General features: G+C 33.7%; 2 protein-coding genes and 1 long non-coding RNA gene across 4 annotated transcripts; 2 read left to right on the top strand and 1 right to left on the bottom strand.

Annotated features, from left to right (window-relative positions):
* The first annotated feature begins 1,779 nt into the window (after positions 1-1,779).
* Positions 1,780-9,948, top strand: LOC125652894 (universal stress protein in QAH/OAS sulfhydrylase 3'region-like). Of its 2 annotated transcripts, XM_056167059.1 has the most exons (5): positions 2,049-2,153; positions 2,426-2,668; positions 4,524-4,604; positions 7,947-8,059; positions 9,635-9,948. In XM_056167059.1, exons 2-5 carry the CDS (start codon positions 2,596-2,598, stop codon positions 9,830-9,832), a joined length of 465 nt encoding a protein of 154 aa, XP_056023034.1. In that variant the 5' UTR covers positions 2,049-2,153; positions 2,426-2,595; the 3' UTR covers positions 9,833-9,948. The 2 variants fall into 2 exon arrangements, with proteins under 2 accessions (XP_048738328.1, XP_056023034.1); XM_048882371.2 differs by having other exon boundaries at positions 1,780-2,668.
* A 1,778-nt stretch (positions 9,949-11,726) lies between these two features.
* Positions 11,727-14,385, bottom strand: LOC125652896 (uncharacterized). Its single transcript, XR_007361755.2, has 2 exons — positions 14,122-14,385; positions 11,727-13,764 (listed from the first exon to the last, which is right to left on the bottom strand). It is a non-coding gene; the product is annotated as an uncharacterized LOC125652896 (long non-coding RNA).
* Positions 14,348-18,710, top strand: LOC125652895 (universal stress protein YxiE-like). Its single transcript, XM_048882372.2, has 4 exons — positions 14,348-14,482; positions 14,836-14,916; positions 16,606-16,718; positions 18,378-18,710. Exons 1-4 carry the CDS (start codon positions 14,413-14,415, stop codon positions 18,567-18,569), a joined length of 456 nt encoding a protein of 151 aa, XP_048738329.2. The 5' UTR covers positions 14,348-14,412; the 3' UTR covers positions 18,570-18,710.
* Positions 18,711-24,057: the final 5,347 nt, after the last annotated feature.

Raw genomic sequence — 24,057 nt, 5'->3', positions numbered from 1 at the left:
TTTACAAACATTATCTTCATTAGGACTTATATGTAAATCTTAACAATGGTTTACAAACATTATCTTCATTAGGACTTATATGTAAATCTTAACAATGGTTTACAAACATTATCTTCAGTAGGACTTATATGTAAATCTTAACAATGGTTTACAAACATTATCTTCATTAGGACTTATATGTAAATCTTAACAATGGTTTACAAACATTATCTTCAGTAGGACTTATATGTAAATCTTAACAATGGTTTACAAACATTATCTTCAGTAGGACTTATATGTAAATCTTGTCATTAATGGTTTACAAACATTGCCTACATTAGGACTAGATATATAAATCTTAACAATGGTTTACAAACATCTTCATTAAGACTAGATAATGGTTTACAAACATTATCTTCAGTAGGACTTATATGTAAATCTTATGAATGGTTTACAAACATTATCTTCAGTAGGACTTTATGTAAATCTTAACAATGATTTACAAACATTATCTTCATTAGGACTATATATGTAAATCTTATGAATGGTTTGTAAACATTATCTTCAGTAGGACTAGATATATAAATCTTAACAATGGTTTACAAACATTATCTTCATTAGGACTTATATGTAAATCTTATGAATGGTTTAAAAACATTATCTTCAGTAGGACTTATATGTAAATCTTAATAATGGTTTAAAAACATTATCTTCAGTAGGACTAGATGTGTAAATCTTAACAATGGTTTACAAACATTGCCTTCAGTAGGACTAGATATGTAAATCTTGTCAATGGTTTACAAACATTATCTTCAGTAGGACTAGATATGTAAATCTTGTCAATGGTTTACAAACATTGCCTTCAGTAGGATTAGATGTATAAATCTTAACAATGGTTTACAAACATTATCTTCATTAGGACTTATATGTAAATCTTAACAATGGTTTACAAACATTATCTTCAGTAGGACTTATATGTAAATCTTAACAATGGTTTACAAACATTATCTTCAGTAGGATTAGATATATAAATCTTAACAATGGTTTACAAACATTGCCTACATTAGGACTAGATGTATAAATCTTAACAATGGTTTACAAACATTACCTTCAGTAGGACTAGATATGTAAATCTTGTCAATGGTTTACAAACATTGCCTACATTAGGACTAGATATATAAATCTTAACAATGGTTTACAAACATTCTCTTCATTAGGACTTATATGTAAATCTTATGAATGGTTTACAAACATTATCTTCAGTAGGACTTGTATGTAAATCTTATGAATGGTTTACAAACATCTTCAGTAGGACTTATATGTAAATCTTATGAATGGTTTAAAAACATTATCTTCAGTAGGACTTATATGTAAATCTTAACAATGGTTTAAAAACATTATCATCAGTAGGACTTATATGTAAATCTTAACAATGATTTACAAACATTATCTTCAGTAGGACTTATATGTAAATCTTAACAATGGTTTACAAACATTATCTTCAGTAGGACTTCTATGTAAATCTTAACAATGGTTTACAAACATTATCTTCAGTAGGACTTCTATGTAAATCTTAACAATGGTTTACCTACATTATCTTCAGTAGGACTAGATATGTAAATCTTATCAATGGTTTACAAACATTTTCAGTAGGACTAGATATGTAAATCTTATCAATGGTTTACAAACATTTTCAGTAGGACTAGATATGTAAATCTTAACAATGGTTTACAAACATTGCCTTCAGTAGGACTAGATATGTAAATCTTATCAATGGATTTACAAACATCTTCAGTGGGACTAGAAATGTAAATCATTGTGTGCTATCCTTATCAATGGTTTACAAGCATCTTCAGTAGGACTATATTCAGCAGACCTAGATATGTAAATTATTTACTTCAAGTACTGGAGACTGGTTACCATGAAACAAAAGTTCATTAAACGGGAAGATGAAGGGAGGAACTGTTTTACAAGTCAAGTTGACATTATCGGGAGAAAAAACAAACAATACCTACTAGAAGGTGGAGCAATCGCTGTTTTATAGATTGTTTACTTAAAATCCATATCGGGATTTAATTTCGTTGAATATTTTTTAATTCACGAATTTCTTTACTTTGCTGTGCAGTGTATATATGTTTAAGTCAGCGATCTGCAGACTATTTCATCTAGTTCAGGTTTGTCCTAAGTAAGCAGATCTCTATAACAACTTTCTCCTGGCAATTTTAAAGATATTTCTATGTTCAAATAATGCAAATATGTACCTAAACAAAATTTAAATATTGAAGTCCATGTCTCATTGTTTAATAAATTCCGTGTGTAAAACGATATGACATACTCTGTTAATATTACGACATCCTTGTATGAACAAGGTAATGGAATCTGGGAAGTAAACATTTGTGAAGTAAATGAACTTTCATTGTTTTAACATCTGATGACACGAGATCAGGTTAACCAGGCAGCCCTCGTCGGGATCCACAGTCCGGTCATCTTACAGCTCTAACTGACGACAGGAGAATTCTGACCGCCGAGGACATATCAGTATTAGGCTGAGGACAAGCTATCACGAGGTGTAGATCTCTACTCGACTGTGTGTAAAACAAAAGTGCAAAAAAAAAAATGTCCTCCCCCGGGACTAGAACTATTGTCATCGCAATGGACGGAAGTGACCATGCGGATTACGCCTTTAAATGTGAGTATCTGGACAGCAAGTCAAAATATATCAAATTAGTATATTTTTGCTATGCAATACATTGTTGTTAGACCAAGTCATTTTCATAGTCTATATGATGCGTATTACTAAATAAAATGTACAGTCAGTCTAAGTGTGATATATATTATATGAAGTTATATGTACAGTCAATATTATGAGGTATAATACGCGAAATGAAAATTATAATCAGTCAATAACATGCATAGTAATATCATGAAACAGGCGATTCAACACGTAACAGGCGATTCAACACGTAACAGGCGATTCAACACGTGACATCAATATGGTTTATATACACACTGATATATATTATTGAACTCTTTCTGTATACTAGATGAATTTAGTATGGCTGATGACTGTACGATGTACACGAGGCATTTATACCAACCAAATACTGCTGAAAGCGTTTCGGAATGAATATTTCATATTAACACTTGGCAGTCAGATGGTCATTTTAAGCCTTTCACATTTTAATATGATATCAGTTTCAGGGATTAAATAGTCAACAAATATTTGTATTACAGCTAGCTGTATAGCCATTACCGAGTTATCAATTCATGTGAGTTTAGTATTGTCCGAATATTACAGATTTGTATAATAATCAGGTAGAATGTGACGTCACAGTGCATACCTGACAGGTGAAGGCGATAGGACGGGCCGATAGTATTACGATCGGGTGTATATATATACTAATACTAGTGTGTGTTTTATCATTACCTGCACATTAACCATAGATTGCTCTTCAAACAAATCCGGTTCGACAAGATAGGCCGGGTTCAATCTGCACAAATAAAAATGTACACCTGTGTGGCGATGAAAAGAAGAAAATAGAATTTTAAAATAAACCAGGTGTATTGTAGTATCTGTTCACATCCATGTAACAGTTTCACTCATTTCTGTGAAAACGAGAGGGTAATTTACGTTCGGTCTCAACTGCCCCCCCCCCCCCTCAGGAGAGGGACAGGGGAGATTGAAAATGAATTACATGTACCCCCTCGTTTCCACAGAAATTACGGTTTTACAAGCAGACTAAGCAAACCAGACCCAGTGTTGATGTCATAACAGACGACTAGCAGGTTCGTTTTCTTGCATGTATCTGTTTAAAATATACCCATAGGCTAATGCTTAATTACATATACCAATTCATACAACTCATCCCACGCCCACCCCGACCAGTTAAATGTTCTAAATCATCTTCAAATATCAGTTTGTTAGCGGCGTCCTTTGAAGTGTGAATACACAGGTACAGTGTATATAGCAGGGTACACGATTCCAAGGACACATTTCTCTGTAGCTAAACCAAGTGACCGTGTCAAATGTAGGTTAAATAACAGTTTTATATATTATCAGCAATTGACCCGAATTCCTATTAAGCCGAAAATGGAACAAATCCACGTGAGGATATTCCTCAGTTTACATGAGGAATGTGTACTGGTTCCTGTTGACAAGTCTTTTAACGACAAGACTGGTCATCACAGCCGTGCTTTAGATTGTGTGCTGTTCAAGTACAGCTGGTATAGACTGTATCAGCACAAGATGGTTCACAATAAGTTTTTCAATAACCAATGCATAAAATCCATTTGTATATAAGATTAAATACTCATTTAGATACATTTCAATGTACATGTATTTATGCCAATTTAAAATGAAATATATAACAACATGTACCACGAATCATATCTTTCTGCCTTGTTTTTGCATCTGCTTCTATCCAATGAAATAGAATGCTACATTGTATGAAATTTTAGGTTCATATCTATTTTGAGAGATTCCGATATGCCTGTTGATTATTTATATCTGCAATAGTGTAAACCAGAGTACTTCTGTTTTACAGGGTATGTCAAAAACGCTTACAAAGACGGAGACAAGGTGATCATAGTATTTTGTGCTGAATACAACCAATTAGCCAATCAACGTAAGTAACGGCTATATATGATATAACCAATCAACGTACATGTAAGTAACGGCTATATATAATATAACCAATCATCGTCCAAATATTAGACAGTTATACTATGTGGAAGACAACCAATTAACCAATCAACGTAAGTACCAATCATATATAATATAGTCAATCAACGTAAGTAACAACTATATATAATATAGCCAATCAATGTAAGTAACAACTATATATAATATAACCAATTAACATCAACGTAAGTAACAACTATATATGATATAACCAATCAATGTAAGTAACAATTATATATAATATAACCAATTAACATAGACGTAAGTAACGGCTTTATATAATATAGCCAATCAATGTAAGTAACAACTATATATAATATAACCAATCAATGTAAGTAACAACTATATATAATATAACCAATCAACATCAATGTAAGTAACAACTATATATGATATAACCAATCAATGTAAGTAACAATTATATATAATATAACCAATTAACATAGACGTAAGTAACGGCTTTATATAATATAGCCAATCAATGTAAGTAACAACTATATATAATATAACCAATCAATGTAAGTAACAACTATATATAATATAACCAATCAATGTAAGTAACAACTATATATGATATAACCAATCAACATCAACGTAAGAAACGGCTATATATAATATAGCCAATCAATGTAAGTAACAACTATATATAATATAGCCAATCAATGTAAGTAACAACTATATATAATATAACCAATCAATGTAAGTAACAACTATATATAATATAACCAATTAACATCGACGTAAGTAACGGCTATATATAATATAACCAATCAATGTAAGTAACAACTATATATAATATAACCAATCAATGTAAGTAACAACTATATATAATATAACCAATTAACATCGACGTAAGTAACGGTTATATATAATATAACCAATCAATGTAAATAACAACTATATATAATATAACCAATCAATGTAAGTAACAACTATATATAATATAACCAATTAACATCGACGTAAGTAACGGCTATATATAATATAGCCAATCAATGTAAGTAACAACTATATATAATATAACCAATCAATGTAAGTAACAACTATATATAATATAGCCAATCAATGTAAGTAACAACTATATATAATATAACCAATCAACATCAACGTAAGTAACAACTATATATAATATAACCAATCAATGTAAGTAACAACTATATATAATATAGCCAATCAATGTAAGTAACAACTATATATGATATAACCAATCAACATCAACGTAAGTAACGGCTATATACAATATAACCAATCAACATCAACGTAAGTAACAACTATATATAATATAGCCAATCAATGTAAGTAACAACTATATATAATATAACCAATTAACATAGACGTAAATAACGGCTTTATATAATATAGCCAATCAATGTAAGTAACGGCTATATATAATATAGCCAATCAACGTAAGTAACAAGCATATATATAATATAGCCAATCATCATACAAGCATTACACAGTTATACTATGTGGAATACAACCCATTAGCCAATCAATGCAAAGTGAAGATAACGAACAGTGATCAATCTCATAACTCCCACAAGCAATACAAAATCGATAGTTGGGCAAACACGGACCCCTGGACACCACCAGAGGTGGGATCAGGTGCCTAGGAGGAGTAAGCATCCCCTGTTGACCGGTCACACCCGCCGTGAGCCCCATATCCTGATCAGGTAAACGGAGTTATCCGCAGTCAAATCAGTGTGCCAAGAACGGCTTAACAATCGGTATGAAACACGTCAGACAGCATTTGACCCAATGCGAGGTTGTATTGACGAACTAGATCGTTATAACGACCATAGAATTTGCGAAATGTAAGTAACGACTATATGTTATATAGCCAACCATCGTACAAGTATTAGAATGTTATAATATATGGAAGACAACCAATTAGCCAATCAACGAAGGTAACAATTATAGATATATTGTGTCGAATGCTAAATTATAAATACACCCAATCAATGTACATGTTTTAGACAGTATTACTTTGTTGAATACAACCAATTAGCCAATCAACGTAAGTAAGAAACAACTACATACTATTTCGAATACCAACAATTGGCCAATCAACGTACAAGTACTATGTTGAATACAAACATCCAGCCAATCAAAGGAAGTACAATGTATTAAACATCTACACTGGGTCAAATACATCAAGTTATCCAATCAACGAAAGCAAACGGCTGTACCAGGTTTTGTACATATATTTATGTGTGTGTATGTATATATCATATATACAATTCATTGTTATTGTTTTTATACAGAAGGTGCACAGAGTAATTGCAAGTGTTAATGAGCGAGTGTAGATTACAGTTTGTATGTTTGTATGTATAAATGTGTTGAAAATACAAAAATAAAACGTTTTTCAAAAAAGGGGTTTGTACAGCCAGTTAGCCACTCCACATCACTTCAGCAGCTATATTCTCTCAAATATAACTGGTTAGCCACTCATTATACATATTGTGTCTAATACAACTAGTTATTCAACCAATGTGAAATTAATGTTATCGACTCAGTATTGGCCTCACCAGAAGTCAATAAACAAACAAAAGGGGTCCGGGTCGGGTCCTCGGCGGGAAGGAAAAAACACACCGCAAAACTTTTGCAATATCATTATACAGCAAATTTCTAGGGGTGGTTTGGTGTTCGGGCCCTACTCCTCCCCGCTGGATCCACCCATGAGTATGTGTCGAAACAGCAATAATTCAAAGAGACATACATGTATTACTGCACCGATTACAACAATTAACATTTTGAATTAAATGTCTAGAAGAGAACACACGGATATGTTATTGTAAAGGCGAAACTGTTCTGTGTTAGGTATAGCTATAGGGACACCTATAAAAGTTTATTTAATACTCTCTTTTGAATTGTGAAAAATAGTTTTGAGAGAATATTAGTGAGAACATGTCCCTATATCACTTGTCCTCACTAATATAATATTTTGTACATGCTGTGGATCAATTTGTTTTTTATGGGGACGTAATTGTGAGGACATAATTTCGTCATCATAGTGCACTTTCTGTCGTCACAACATCTTTCAAATGGTTAAAAAGTGTCCCCACTTTACACGTTCTATCACCGCCCCCCCCCCCCCCTCTCTCTCTGTGCAGTTGATTTTTTTTTTCACACAGTCTCCTTTATAAGTTCATACAATTTTCAAACAAGAATGACAATCTTGTATTCAGACTTATTAAGACCACATTTGTATGTATCATTAGATTATAGTAAAAGCTAGCTATTGATCATCAAGTACTATTTCTAATTAATGTTGTTTCCCCCACAGCCCTAACCCTGATGTCGGTAGATAAATCCCTAATTACAAACTTGATTGATGGAGAGGAAGATCGAGTCAAGAAATTGGCCGCCAAGTTCGAAGAGCTAGTTCTAAAATTCAAGGTGAGGTATACCATTCTATTTTCTCTAGATATTAAATGATTAGGTTGTTTTAGAGACTTTTTATGGTCAGTATCAACTTAAGGGGGACATGCTTACTATCCACCGCTCGTTTATTTCATAAATTACAATTAGAATCCATTATGTCATCCTTGTAATCTAAAATACATAAATCCGTGCTTGGTTTTGTAAAGGAGACATAATGTCGTTATTTTTATGTACTTCAAAAACCCCCATAACTTTATGATGAAAAATACTCAATAGTCAATAATCTAGATGCAGGACCCTACAGTAGGGTTCCCCTGACTATAAATAGGACTGACGTAAGAATGTCATACTTAACATCGGTGATCCCTAAAAAAGATGCATATTTTTGATAAAGTTATAAAAATTTAGAGGGCATATTGAATTCGTATAAAGTATTATTTGCACAATAAATCCCTGGAAAACATACAACATGTACACAATTATACATATGCAATTTAGCAACAAAATTGATTTCCAAAATTTTGAGGCACGGAAATGAATATAATTCATTTCGTCTAAAATGTCATTTCTCTTCTTTGTGATGAATACTGATTAAATATCTATGTTCATTCAGTTGAATCCGCAAATAAAATAGTAAAATATTCGTAAATGTAATAGTTACATATCCACATATGTAATAGTTGCATATCCGTAAATGTAATAGTTACTATCCGTAAATGTAATAGTTACATATCAGTAAATGTAATAGTTACATATCCTTAAATGTAATAGTTACATATCTGTAAATGTAATAGTTGCATATCCACAAATGTAATAGTTACATATCCACAAATGTAATAGTTACATATCCGTAAATGTAATAGTTACATATCCGTAAATGTAATAGTTGCATATCCACATATGTAATAGTTGCATATCCACAAATGTAATAGTTACATATCCACAAATGTAATAGTTACATATCCGTAAATGTAATAGTTACTATCCGTAAATGTAATAGTTACATATCCGTAAATGTAATAGTTACATATCTGTAAATGTAATAGTTGCATATCCACATATGTAATAGTTGCATATCCACAAATGTAATAGTTACATATCCACAAATGTAATAGTTACATATCCGTAAATGTAATAGTTACATATCCGTAAATGTAATAGTTGCATATCCGTAAATGTAATAGTTACATATCCGTAAATGTAATAGTTGCATATCCGTAAATGTAATAAATGTAATTGTTACATATCCGTAAATGTATTAGTTATATATCAACAATATAGTAACATTTCGTTAGCATGCATCTACTGGAACGGTGTGCACAATGATTATAACTAACAATTCAACAAGTGTATTTGACAATGGAACACGCATGCGTTCTCTCTCTCTCTCTCTCTCTCTCTCTCTCTCTCTCTGAAAAACTATTTATGTGTTTGTATATATCATGAAAACTGCAATTATTATAGAAACAAATGTGAACCAAATCATTTTCAATTTGATGGTTTATGGTACATGAATTCGTATGTTTCAAATAAATTCCTTTGGTATATCTACAAATGCTTTTGTCGAAAAAAGATGTATGTTTATTGTAGATTGAAGGAAAAATTGTTCGCGTCAATGGAGAACCAGGACATGCGATAGTAAAGATAGCAACAGATGAGAAAGCGTCCATGATTGTGACGGGAACACGTGGTTTGGGTAATATTCGGCGGAAGTTGCTCGGTAGTGTTAGCGAATATGTTCTACACCATTCTCCAGTTCCGGTGATGGTCTGTCGACAAAAAGAATAAGAAAGATTTCACGCAGTATGCTGGATGTACTACATACAATTATATAAATAGAATAATACACTGTGATTGCTAGTTCTCAGTATGACGAATCCAAGGAAAATAAATCGTTATACTGTGCTTGTGTTCTGTTCAAGGGAAGGACTTCTGGAGGTTCTAACACCATACAAATAAAAATTACAGAAAGTATGACCGGCGCACATTGATATCAAGTCAAGCAGGCGAAGCTTACGTATTTATTTGTACCCATAATATCGGTATCCATGACGAGATTATTTTATAAGACTTTGGTGTGGCATTGTATTTTCAAAATGTATGGTATTTACACTACTTATTACCGGGACTTAAGAAACAAGTATTTATAAAGATGTTAACTAGTAAAGAAACACGTATTTTGCTGTGTTCAAAGTTTTGTATAAATCATCTGTCTATGTTCCTCGTTAGGCCAGAAAGAAAATTTCCTTCAAGCATAGGTTGTATACCCAATAGATAAAATTCCCCGACATTGTCATTCTGAACTTAAGATAAATATAGATTGAAATTAAGGTTTTATCGATAGTAACTTTGGTTGATAATTAGGTGATACGGATTGGGTTTTGTATGACGATTTATAAGAAATTCTTTCAGAGAAATAAGTTGCCACTTTTTATACATACCAGTCTCCCCTGAAGTCTGATATTTGCTTAACTTTTGATTTGATTTAGTGATTTCATCCATTTCATGTAGTGCTATCTATTCCGACACCTTATCCCCTTTAAATCAAAACACGGTGCTGAAATTCCACTCCAGCAGGATTTTGTCTCCAGTTTGTAGATTTGTTTTACGCTCCTTTGAGCATTTTTTAAAACTCATATTGAGACGTCACTGGTTGTACGCGACCCTAGTCTGTTTTCGTTTGGTAATGTGTTTGTTACCTTTGAAAATTATGATTACAATAAATATTTTTCACTCCATTTAAATGGTTGCATTAGCTCTCACAGGAAACAGGAATTCCAGCTCATCTCATTCTCAGTTAGAACGTTATCTGGAACACCAGCTCATCCGTTAAGTTCTCAGTTAGAACGTTATCTGGAACACCGGCTCATCCGTTAAGTTCTCAGTTAGAACGTTATCTGGAACACCGGCTCATCCGTTAAGTTCTCAGTTAGAACGTTATCTGTAACAACGGCTCATCCGTTAAGTTCTCAGACCGTTATCTGGAACACCGGCTCATCCGTTAAGTTCTCAGACCGTTATCTGGAACACCGGCTCATCCGTTAAGTTCTCAGTTAGAACAAGCAATCCGTGTACTTATAACTTAGAAACTGGACTCGTACATTCATGCTTGGAGGGTCTGACGTATGTAATTATCGACAACAGTTCCAGAGACAGTGGGCTTTTTAAAAGTAGTTTTCAGTCTGAACATACTCGTCCTATACATATATTTAGCTTTCTTTGTCTCTGATGCGTTTACTAACTTTACTTACCGAGTTTTCTGTAAATTGGGACATTCAGGTCTCCATTGTCCTGACCTGCATGCCCTGGCCCGCTCACCTTTATAGCGCCGTGTCCTTAGTTTTCCTTTATAATATACTAGCTGTATTTATTACAGTATTTCAATGCATTTCCTTCTACTTGGGACTTTCATCGTTATCCTGAATACATTGCATGATTTATAGAACTTGTATCATTTATAGATCTCAATGTACCTATACTTGTTCCTCAATATCAAGGAATTGTTTTCATTCTTGATACCCAACTGTTAAGGAAGGCCTTCATTCCGGTCATTTATGATACCAGAATTCAATCAAGGCTGTGGTCTGTTGGAAAGTCTCGGTAAAATCCACGATGTTTCGGACCGTATCGACGGACAGACAGGCGGAGGTCGTAGTATGTGTGTACTCTATTTTTTTGGGGGGGCCTCTGTTTTAAACATATGACTTCTGAACTCCCGAGTCACCCTCATTTTCTGTGATTTTGCCATCAAATATGGTTTTGTGTCTACCATCCTCCGCATTGAAATTTCCCGTTCTTAAGATCTGTGCTTAAAAAGATCATTATTCTAAAAAGAACTGACAAAATTTGCGAGTGGACTTGCTTATCTAGCCATATGTGGTTTTATACGAGGCGGGCGATATTTCAGTCATATCTGGATTTTAAGCGAGATTGGATATACCATTTTTTATGAACGCCACGTAATTAATTTGCCGACCAGAAAGGCCCAGAACTTTAAACGATCTTGTCTGGACACTTTAAGATATCAGATATTATATCTATAATTACCAATAAAAATAATAATACTTTTTCTGTTATTTTCTGTTTTCGTAAGTATTTTGAAAGTCCATTTGGTGTTTAATAAAAGCTATTTCGTTATTCTAGTTTATCTGATACAGAATATTCAAGTGACCGACATTAATTCAATGTATGTATATATGTGAATGTATTTTTGTTTTGTTCATAATCACAAGAATTCCATTTCAATCAACACGGTTACACCCCCTTTATGAATACTAGTACCATCTTTTCTGAGTGAATATATTTCATTTTACAGATAATTTTTATTATTTGCAGATTTTCTGCAATAGGTGTCATGTTACAGATTTTATTTGTAAAAATTGAAATATGTCAAAAATACAGTAAATATAGCAAGAATGATATGGAAACATTTGAAAACCGTCTTCAGAACTATATATTGTGTATTATCTAATTAATTTATCTAATAGTATCTAAAGTTGTTTTCGAATTCACTGCATCATTTTACCCGAGGAGAAAGCGCAGACTTAAATAGCACTGATTGGTGAGAAAATTCCTAAAAAAGAAACTTCTTTTTAAGAATAAGTCTACCTTTGTGAAATGTTGTATAAGCGTCCTCCTATAGTAGCAATTCGGCATTGTTCACCTCGTACACCTTGCAGCCAGTAGGAAGCCACGGTATAGGTTTAATTTTCACATGGAAAACAATTTCTAAATCTTCTTCCCACGAACAATGTTGTAATAGTGAAATCAATCAACAAGATCTCCATATATTGAATAGATCCATTTTTGAAAAAAGAATATCTGTATCTTTTTACGTCGTCAAAATTTCTTTCCCCCTTAAAATGGAAACAACGTCAAACTGGCAACGTATCGCAATCCGTAATATTTAAAGTTTTATCAATAAATAACGTTGAATTAGATTTAATATCATCAATGGAACCTTTTTTGGATCCTTCTAAGCATATAACCGAACACAACGTCAGACATTCTGTATTTTGGCAGAAAACTTCTTGTATTCGGCCGGGACCAAACACACGAGTCCAACAGTGATGTACTGTTTCTTTGTTTGTTTGTTTGACGTCTAGTCGAGAATTTTTCACTGACGTCACCAGCTATAGGTGAACTACCACGAATTTAGACCTACATATGTATAGTTGGCGTGTTCAGGGCCGTAACAGGTTTTTAAGGTCATATCTGAAAAACCCGCGATTCTCACTTGTAAATACCGAGCGTTTGGCGAAGGCGTAATTACTACCTATTTCAACGTCTTAGGTTTGACGTGGCTATGGCATGAGCGGAGTTCGAACTCACGACCTCCCGGTTACGAAGCGGCTGGCTTTTGATTGAATGTAAGATGGTGGAAGGAAAGTGAAAAGAACTTCAAATGATTGTATGAACATTAAGGATAATGTATGAGAACCATGAAGGTGCAAGATTGGTACCAATGGTTAACCGATCTCCTCATACAGAGCTTAAAAAATGCCGTGAACACAGGGGTCTGTTGTTCAATGTACTAGTTTATACAGACGCTGATTTGAGGAATACGTACAGTTTCAGACCCGCTTCTTGGTAATTAATGCTGATGTTTCACGCTAGTTCGCCTCTATTCACTGACCACTAGCATCACGATTCACAATTCTAAACGTCCCAAGCAATTTGTTAGACGTAGTGACGAATATCATCCCTGTCGGTATACTTCCCTGTTGCATGAAAACAATACATTTATTCATTAATCCTTTGTGACACATTATTGTAAAATCAGTAGCTAAACTTAACGTATCAGGGAAAAATCAATGAAGGGAAACACTGGGTACTCTGTCTGAATCGTGAAATGATCAGCGGAGTCATGTGATTCCAACTACACAGACCACATTCAGCAGTATTTTGACCTCGATTCACACGGGGTTAGGGGTTAAATGAACCACAGCACGGAAAAGTACAATTAAGATTTGTTTAATACTATGACAGTGTATATTATACAGCTGAGGACAATTCTAATCTAACTGGTGAGTATTTATAAATCCTGTTTGTTTACAATATTCATTGTCAGCTGTTACCTGAGATGACCTCATTCTTCACTCATTGAAACCACGTCGATCTACACACATTTAACGTTTTCTTGTAGAGAGGAGTGCAGCATAAAAACAGAACACCGTCCTTGTGCTCTCTGGGAGGACAGTTATTATATCGAGGCCGTAGCTGATGTTGCCGGATACACAGTCATTTCATATTTCCCTTGAGTGTTTCGTTTCTTTCATTCGCTGACGGCGATAATTCGCCAAATAACAAGAGTTTATCTAGGAACCAGTCACGCAGTTACCGAGGAAATTCCGGACACCCAGGAAAACATGACGACCAGAAAGAGAGTGGTTCTAGTGGCGATTGACGGCAGTGACCACGCGGAATATGCCCTGAACTGTACGTGTTTGTCAATCATTAAGGTAGTGTTTACAACATATTTATTGTTTATGCCATACCTAGATATTTTATCGATTAAGGTAAGTCTACAGTTTATCAGTTAGTTGTGTTATATCAGAGTTATTAATGTTTAATTAATACACAACAGACATGTTCTGATATCATTATTTTCTTTCATTGATGAATAATGTTTGCCCTAATTGTTTGATTAAATCCACGTTCCTCGGTATACATGAAAACTATAAGGTCACGCGGATCATGTGATGAATGTTGACGATTTACTTAAATATGCGAGTATAGAGTTATATAAGCAGCAATATGTTGACTCTTTCATCAAGTATTTTCTCTCGCAGGGTACTTGGACAACATTCACAGACCCAATGATGTCGTGATAGGGGTGCACTCTGCAGACTACAGCAAACTTCAAAGTCAACGTAAGTCATAGTCACACTGACAGTATATATAGTACTGACATATGAGCCATCCCTCTCTTCAGTAGTATACTAGTATTAAATGTAGCTAGTATTTGTCAGGCCGAAACACTAATGCAATATTCACTGTGCACTATGCAAATGAATTCCCAAGTTAATTTATAGTTAAACCATTCAAATACATTGATCATACTTTTCGTTATTATAGTGCATTATGTCCTTGGGGGTGCCAAGAAAAATGATAGCTTTATTGCAAAACTGGTTACTTGTGGTGTAAACGAATTTTCTTTTCATACGAGATTCTAGAATTGGCAGCATTCTGCCACATTTCCAGGACTTCAAAAACTGACACCTTGTTGGACTGCAGGACGGGTCTGATTTAATAACCCTCGGAACAGTATTGCCCTATCTATCTTTTTCATCTCTTTCCATTTTAAGCTTGTCTTTCCCCCATAATTTTGTGTAATCCTATTATCTTCAGGGCTCCCTAATGATATTTGACGATAATGTAGAGTTGCAATTTTTCCTTGTTTCTTTATCGATTGTGTATTTTATTCAAATACCAAGAGGTCCAAGTGCCCCTGAAACTGAAAACTGAGAAGTAACTTAAGAGATAAACCTCCCATTTAGAGCACTCGTTAAAATTATAGTTCAGATCCAGAAACTGCTCCAGACTCACTTCTTGTAGCTTCTGAATGCAATTTAAGACCATAAAGTTGAAATATTGTAAATTTACGAATGTGTAGAAGACATTCCTGTGAACATTAAGGAATCTGAAGCCTCAGTACTATTAAAATAGTAATGCATTAAAGTAACTCTGGAAATAGATGTTACGAATGTATTCAGTCCATAGAAATATGAAATACCAGCTACACATCGATATATTTATAACATTTTTTTTTTTTTTGGAATTGAAGATTGATACGCACACAAAAAGTGATACATGTATGCACATGTACATTGTTTTCTTCTTGAGCAGGTTTGGGTGTTACTGAAAGGAAATTTTTTAGTTGTCCATTGACGACATGCACCATTTAAAGCCGTGTTAAGACGCCAAGTATACAAAACTTTTTTTTTATCGACGATCCCCAAACTTCACGACAGAGAAATGCTGTCGAATTTTTTTTTTGCGACAACACTGCCGTCAATTAGGAAATATTTTCCGTACTGCAATTTTTCCTAGAGTAACTTTCTGTTTGTTTGTTTTTTAAAATTTTGATACAAAATCTTTAATCATTATGAACAGTAAGGACTACTGTTGCATTTTTTTTTTTAATTCTTAGATACTTAAAAATTTCATGTATAAATAACACTACTCCGGATTATCATGCTAAAACCAGTCGCACTGAATGCGGAATAAGGGAAGTAAAACGAGTTACAGTCGAAGTTTGATTATAGATAAGTATAAATCCAAAGGTCAATAACCAGATGCTGCGGGGTTCACTGATTTTGTCAGATCAGGATAGGAATCCTTTTGACATATCAAAATGGAGTTACATAGTTGATTGAAATGGCTATTTACAGCTTGTATCTGTATAGAGAATGCTCACACAAATATGTAATCTGTATGTGATATGTACATGTGTGTAATGTGAATGTTATCGGTATATACTTTGTATGTAATTAGTATGTAATGTGGATGTAATCTGTATGTAATCGGTTTGTAATTGTTAAGATTTCTTGTATTTGTAGCTTTGACACTTTTATCAAGTGATAAATCTTTGATTACCAATTTCCTGGAAACAGAAGAGGAATCAGTTAAAAAGCTAGCAGCCAACTTTGAATCAAAAGTTCTAAAGAATCAGGTATATATTGATTATAAATTCTATTTATTGCGTATAATTTATTGCGTAAATTCAAGTAAAAACATTGGATATTTATGGTTTCAGAGATGGAGTTCTCTGAAATTCTATCGCAATTCTAATTTTCAACGAAAGAAATATTAGTCCTCACAATTGATGCATTCCCCTTAAAATCAATTCGTCTGTAAGATTTGATTTTTTCAATATCGTGAGACTGTATTTGAAACCATTTGTATTCAAATATTTACGATCACCAATGTTTTCTCAATAACAATCTTTTTCTAGTTCATATCTATATACCCTCATATATAACGATACAATGAGGCTCGTTTCTATTGATTCGAACGCAAAAGCTTGTTCTGCGTATGATCAGTTTTTAAATCGAGGTAGGGTACTGACAAACAAGTTGATGTTACAGGAGTTTCAACAGTCTCGTTTAAAGTCAGCATTTCGTAAATTCTATGGTCGTTATAACGATCTAGTTTGACATTACAACCTGTCAATGGGTCAAATGCTGTCTGACGTGTTCTATACCAATTGTCAGACCGTTCTATTCATATTTTGACTACGGATTACTTCCTTTATCGGATCAAGATATAGGGCTAACGTTGGGTGTGACCGGTTAACAGGGGATGCTTACTTCTCCTTGGCATCTGATCCCACCTCTGTTATGTCCAGGGGTCCGTGTTTGCCCAACTCTTAATTCTGTGTTCCTTATGAAAGGTGAAGATAACGATCAGTGATCAATCTCATAACTCCTATAAGCAATACAAATAGATAGTTGGGCAAACACGGATCCCTGGAGACACCAGAGGTAGGATTAGGTGCCTAAGTGGAGTAAGCATCCCCTATCAACCGGTCACATTCGCCGTGAGCCCTAAATCTTGATCAGGTAAACAAAGGTATCTGTAGTCAAAATCAGTGTGCCAAGAACTGCCTAACAATCGGTATGAAACATGTCAGACAGCATTTGACCCAACGATAGGTTGTATTGACGAACTAGATCGTTATAACGACCATAGAATTTGCGAAATGCTGACTTCAATCGAGACTGTTAAAATCCCTGTACCATCAACTTGTTTGTCAGTAGCTTGCCTCGATTTAAAAACTGACTATACGCAGAACAAGCTCATGCATATCGAATCAGTTGAGAGATATAAACACCATATGCAGGTGATATTGGAATATTGTTACATAAATATGGGACATTAACGATGGGGTTATATGACTTATGAAATTGATCACTGTTCGTTATCTTCTCCTTTTCAAGAACAATGTTTTGGGCATAAAACGACGTAAATTTTATTGTACACACAAAGCTGGTAATACCTTTGCATAATTAATGTAAAAAGAAAAGAAAAATTGCTGTTTGTTTTATAAACATGTTTTATATCCAGTTGATTAGTGGGCAATGCAATGTAATTCCAGACTTCAATATGTTACATGTCTATTGTAGATTGATTTATTATCTAGAATTTCACAAATCATTCGTCTTTGGAAATTTCAGCATGTTTCACATTTTATACCTGTATAGATCAAGAGCACATCTGTAAAAATTATTCCTGTTGAATGTTATACTGATAATGAACAGAAACGCAATACTCTTGAAAGGAGTCTAATCATTTTAGATATTTTGTTTCTGAGATCAAAATATATTTATAGATTGACGGGAAATTCATTCGAATCAACGGTGATCCGGGTCCTGGGATAGTGGAAGTCAGCAACAACGAGAAAGCTGCTGTCATTGTAATGGGGTCACGTGGTTTGGGGACGATTCGACGGACGTTGCTAGGAAGCGTTAGCTCTTACATCATGTATCACGCGTCAGTTCCGGTGATCGTATGTCGACAGTAACGTCAAGGACATTTAGTGATATTTTTTTTATTTCTGAAAGTATAGTTAAAATAATCATTTTAAAACAAATCCAACGGATGTAAAGAATGATAGAATGTAGAAAAAAAGTATTGTAATAAAAATCCCTGACTTTACAATGCCTTGGAACAGTTTGAGTCTGTTTCATGTGTATCAGAAAAAATTCGGTCTCTATATGACCAGTTCATAAATCATACTCCCCTAATTACGAACATTTACTGAACGGTGGATTTTGATAGTTACTGATATCGTCCATCATTAAACTATTGCAGGACCGTCTGTATCCAATTATATATATTGTGGAAATGACAGAAAATTGCAACCCCAGCTACAACCTAGTCACTGTAATGCTAGGTTCCTGTCGTAATCCACAGGTAGCACAGACACAAAACAATTTAGTAATGGAGGAAAGAGATCGCCAAGAACAAGAAGATCCTTTTATAATGGGATTATGATATCCATCTACCATATGGTAAATGTCAGGAAATGATCCGACATTAGGTATGAAAAATCAATATCAGTTAATGTTACCAAACACAACAACCAATTCTGAAATTTGAAATGATGCACTGTCATTCATGAACAGAATCAGGATGCAGAACTTGATTTTAGCCACCCAGATGTTACTGAAATATATGATTCTTTAGTAATATAGTACTGATATACTTTTCTACTTATATGCAGTGTAGAATAGTACACTTATTGTTCATAGCTATTATTGTCCCAGACTTACTGAAAATGGAATGCAGCTTACGACATTTAAAGAATAAAAACCGTTTTCCTCACGGATTTCAATCTGTCCTGAATACATCAAATACACTTGGGCATTGGGCATTTTGGTTGTTTGCCAGTCATTATCGTGAATCTAAAGTCATATAGACATTGATCTGAAAGAACGTTGATTGATGCTTATTGACAGTCTTCAGGATAAGCGTTAATGAATGTTTAGAAAACAATACTCCACATAAATCAAGACCATAAAATGAGAATAGATATGAGTCTAAATTTCGAATCCAACTAACTTTTAAAATACTTTTCACAAATATAATTTTAAGAATATGTTTGCTTTTAATTCTTTTATAAATTAACTGTATTTTTAAACATATGTTCTTGATAAATTTTAAGTTATAAGTATAATCAAAATTTTGACTTAAACCTATTCTCAGTTTATGGTCTCTAGGCCAAAATTTTGTATTGTTTTATTCTCGACTTTACTTCAGGAAATATATTATTAACCCTTTGTGAATGTTGTGTAATCCTATCTTATCTTTGTAAATCCATTTTTATCAAATAATATTCGTCGAAGGCACTCATTTCCATTAGAAAATGGTGTAGGCATATTGTTCTGTTATTAAATAAAATTCCGTATTTATTTCCAAGAGGAAACAATGTATCATATGAAGTTTGTGTTGAGAACTAATCACATGGAATAAGGTATGAGATGTCCAGCAGACTGAAGTGTATGTGTGTACCGACAAATCGCTACAACAATGCCCCAATGACGTCATTTAACAATGTTTTGTTACGGACCCCCGATGACGTCATCTATCGATGCTTTGTTACAGAAAATAATTTTTGGCGTAGAGTACTCTAAACGTCAATGCTGCAATATTTCAGATTCTTAATTTCCGAATAATTTGACGAAAAGTGATGAATGGTTACAAAAAGGAATGAAGTTTTTAAAAAATGAGGATAGAAATGAGTGTAATAAGATTCAAATCATGGCTGTAGATCATTTCTGATGAACGTATCCATGGATTTCAATCAGACAAATAGCTCTTGAGATTGAAACTGAATTTTCAACATTAGTTTGTATCTAATCTATGCTTCGCAACTGTCTCTGCTAACTATAAATTATATGGAAAATATTGATTTCTCTCTGAATTTCGAACACCGATTTTCTTTTTCTTCATATCAAATCTTAGCGACTGTCTTTGTTAACTTTGAAGTCTTTGATAGAATTTAATTGCATTCACACCAGAGGCAAAACCAATAAGTCCAACTAATCCAAACCTGCGTGAATGAAATGTGATAAGGGCATCATGACAACCCTTTTGAGATGGCTCCCCATTTCATTCTGTAGTTCGGGATTTGATGTATGTCAGTTGATCTCGAAAGAAGAACATTAATTGGACGAAGATGACAGACTTCATAAAAGAAATTCGAATTTCCAAAGAGATTTGTAGAAGTGTGAGGTATATTACATTCAAGAAAATATGAAGCACACACTTGCCTTTAGAAAATTTTGTATTCGCTGCATGTACTAACTCTGTTATTTTTTGTTTTAGCAAAAGGCATTCAGTGAAATTTGATAAAACAAAAAACCCAGAAATCCGTTGGAATCCATCCAACTGGTTTAGGTATTCTTAATCTTTAAGTTATATCTATGTAAATTAGTATCTGTTCTACATTAAAGTAATAATCTTATTCCTTTGTCTTCACTGAAGTTTGTAAGTGGAATTATGGGTCATATATTGTTTTAAAACCATTTTGTTGTTTGTTAAATGCAGATATTTCTTTTTTACTTCCATATTCTTGATATACTTGAATTATTGATTGATTTCTTTTATCAGAATTTGGTTTAATACAGGTCTTTGTTATTAAGATTATTAAATGTATGCATTTTTATATATGATCATACAACTACGTAATCTGTACTCACCCGCTCAATCTAATGCCTTTCTTTTAGTTTAATGAATACATTGATTTAATTGAAAACACACTTTGTGTATTTTGATAACATGATTACTTGACTGTTAATTCAAAAATGTATTCTTACACAATTTTTGTTTGTAGAATGGATCTTTTCTTGTTAAGTTATTCTGAGCAAAATCGTGCAATGTTAATGCAAAATGGATGAAAGACGAATGTAGATGTATAGATTTTGCATGTGTTGAAGACGTATATTCAAAAGCAAACCAATATATTTTATTGCATGACAAAATCATATCATGATGTGATCAGCGCCTTGGGACTAGAAATCTTCCCAACCAATTTATTTGAGCTTTCAGCAACTAAAGTACACATCCTTCGATCTGAGAGCAGGGAACGTCTTTCGTATTGAATATGTACTATTCGGAGTGAATCTGCTGTGATATATACCAACTGTTACTTGTGTGTTTTGATATATCAGTTTGTATGAGATGTGGCAGGGGAAAATCACTCTTTTGAGATACAATGTATATTTTGGCAGCGAAATTACATAGAAAGTGAGACATATCTCTTTCCAAGTTTCACTTTCTTGTCAATTTCTCACTTAGAAGGTTCTATTATTTGCTTTATCTTCTTGTCTTTGATATAGGATTCACATATTATCCATACTGCAACGACAAAGCCATGCGTTTTTTAATACAATGTCAAATATACTATACAATATTTACAAGCATTTATGACATAAACAAACTTGCCATGAATAAATGATACTGTGTAAAAGGAAACTGCATGGTGTTGTGTAACGTACAAATAATTTTAAAAAGGGAAATCTATAAATGCTTTTAAACATTGTTGAAAAATAGAAGAAAGGAAAAGTATGACATTTTTATACCAAGTTAACCCATAAGAGCCCAAAGGCTTATTTCTAATGAGTCCTTCTGAAGAAAAGGCGGAGATAACAAACAGTGATCAATATCATAACTTCTGTAAGGAATACGAAATTAAGAGTTGGACAAACACGGTATCCTGGATATACCAGAGGTGGATCAGGTGCCTAGGAAGAGTAAGCATCCCCTGTCGAACGGTCACACCCTCCGAGTGCCCTTTATCTTGTCAGGTAAACGGAGTAATCCATAGGCTATATAAGTGTTTAAGAACGGCATAACAATTGGTATGAAACACTGTTCGTTATCTTCACCTTTCACACGCCAGACAGCCTTTGACCTATTGACAAGTATTGAGGTTGATCACAGTTCGTTATCTTCACCTTTCATTGGCAACGTAGATTGCTATAACTGACCATAGAATTTGCGAAATGCTGACGTTAAGCTAGACTGCTGAAATCCATGTAACACCAACTTGTTTGCCAGTAACCTGCCTCGATTTAAAAACTGACCATACGCAGAACAAGCTCTTGCGTATCGAATCAGCTGGAAGACATCAACGCCATAAGCAGGTGATCATGGAGTGCTGCTACATAATTATGGGAAGTTGACAATAGAAAAGCTGAAGTCATTCCGTTTGTCATAAGATGAGTTTTTAGTTTGCCGTTAACATCTATATTCAATAGTACATCAAATTATGATGCAGATGTGGAATACTTTGATGTAGTTTATTTCGAGTTTACTGGGATGAAAGGTGAAGATAACGAACAGTGATCAATCTCAACTCCCATAAGCAATAGAAAATAGATGGTTGGGCAAACTATGGGATATATGGAATCGACACATGATTTAAATTGATTATTGTTAACAGATACAACGTCATCGATATATCTAAATGTCGAGTTGAAGGCCGTAGCAAGGGCGTTTTTCTCATGTTAAAGCTTTTGAATAAATTTTGCCTCATAAGAATATAAAAGGCCAGCTAACAAAGGGGCACAATTCGTGCCCATGGGAATTACAACAGATTGTTGGAAAACCTGATCACCAAAGGCTACGAAGAAAATTTCAATGAAGAACTTCAGCATCTATTTAAAGGACACATCTCATGTTTTCAACGTATACAACATTACATGCATTTCGTCTTCTTTATGCTTATAGTAATTAATTCTAGTAGTTCGTTCGCCGAAATTTTGCAATAATTAACCACAATACAGACTTGAATCTAAGCCCCGATTTCAAAAAGTCTAGTTAATTAGGTAGGTAGTCACGTGGTACTGTGACGTCACATGCGCCCTTCGGATTGTGAAAGTACTGCGAGATATTATTAAAAACTCAACTTTTAGGGGCCTAATTTATCTACCATGGGCAACATTTAAATCGATGTTGACAAGTTTTCCGAGTTTTATATGTTTTCGCCACCAGTGCACACATATAACGATGTATATACCCAAATATAGCGAGTAAAGCGTGTATGAAATCGGCAATAATGTTTATATGGGTCGCTGTCTACAAACTGGTGATGTTATTCCTTTATACATCTGTAATTGGCGTTATTTTTCTGAAATAAATAGTGCAATCATTATATTTATTTTTGGATTAGACAAATTATGATACATAAAATTGTTGACACCTAGGCCAAGCTATTGTCACGAGTGCATTTCGGAAAGAAAGAAAAAGACAACACACACACAAATCAATAAAAATAATCAAATTTAAAGTGGTAATCACATTATTTTATTTTGATAAAGCAATCTTATTACTATTTTTGAATTGTGATCTGCACTTCTAAAGTTAGGAATTACAAAGTGGGAGCACGGCGTTATACTGACGCACTCAAAATGCTACTTAGTTCCATAAGGAAATCATTTTATAATTCAATTTAAAGTTAGGAAATACAATACAGTGTATTCTATTATTTGTATAATTAAAAGTTC

This window comes from Ostrea edulis, chromosome 5 (genome assembly GCF_947568905.1).
Source record: "Ostrea edulis chromosome 5, xbOstEdul1.1, whole genome shotgun sequence".
Taxonomy (NCBI): Eukaryota; Metazoa; Mollusca; class Bivalvia; order Ostreida; family Ostreidae; genus Ostrea; species Ostrea edulis.
This window is presented reverse-complemented; position numbering and strand designations above follow the sequence as displayed.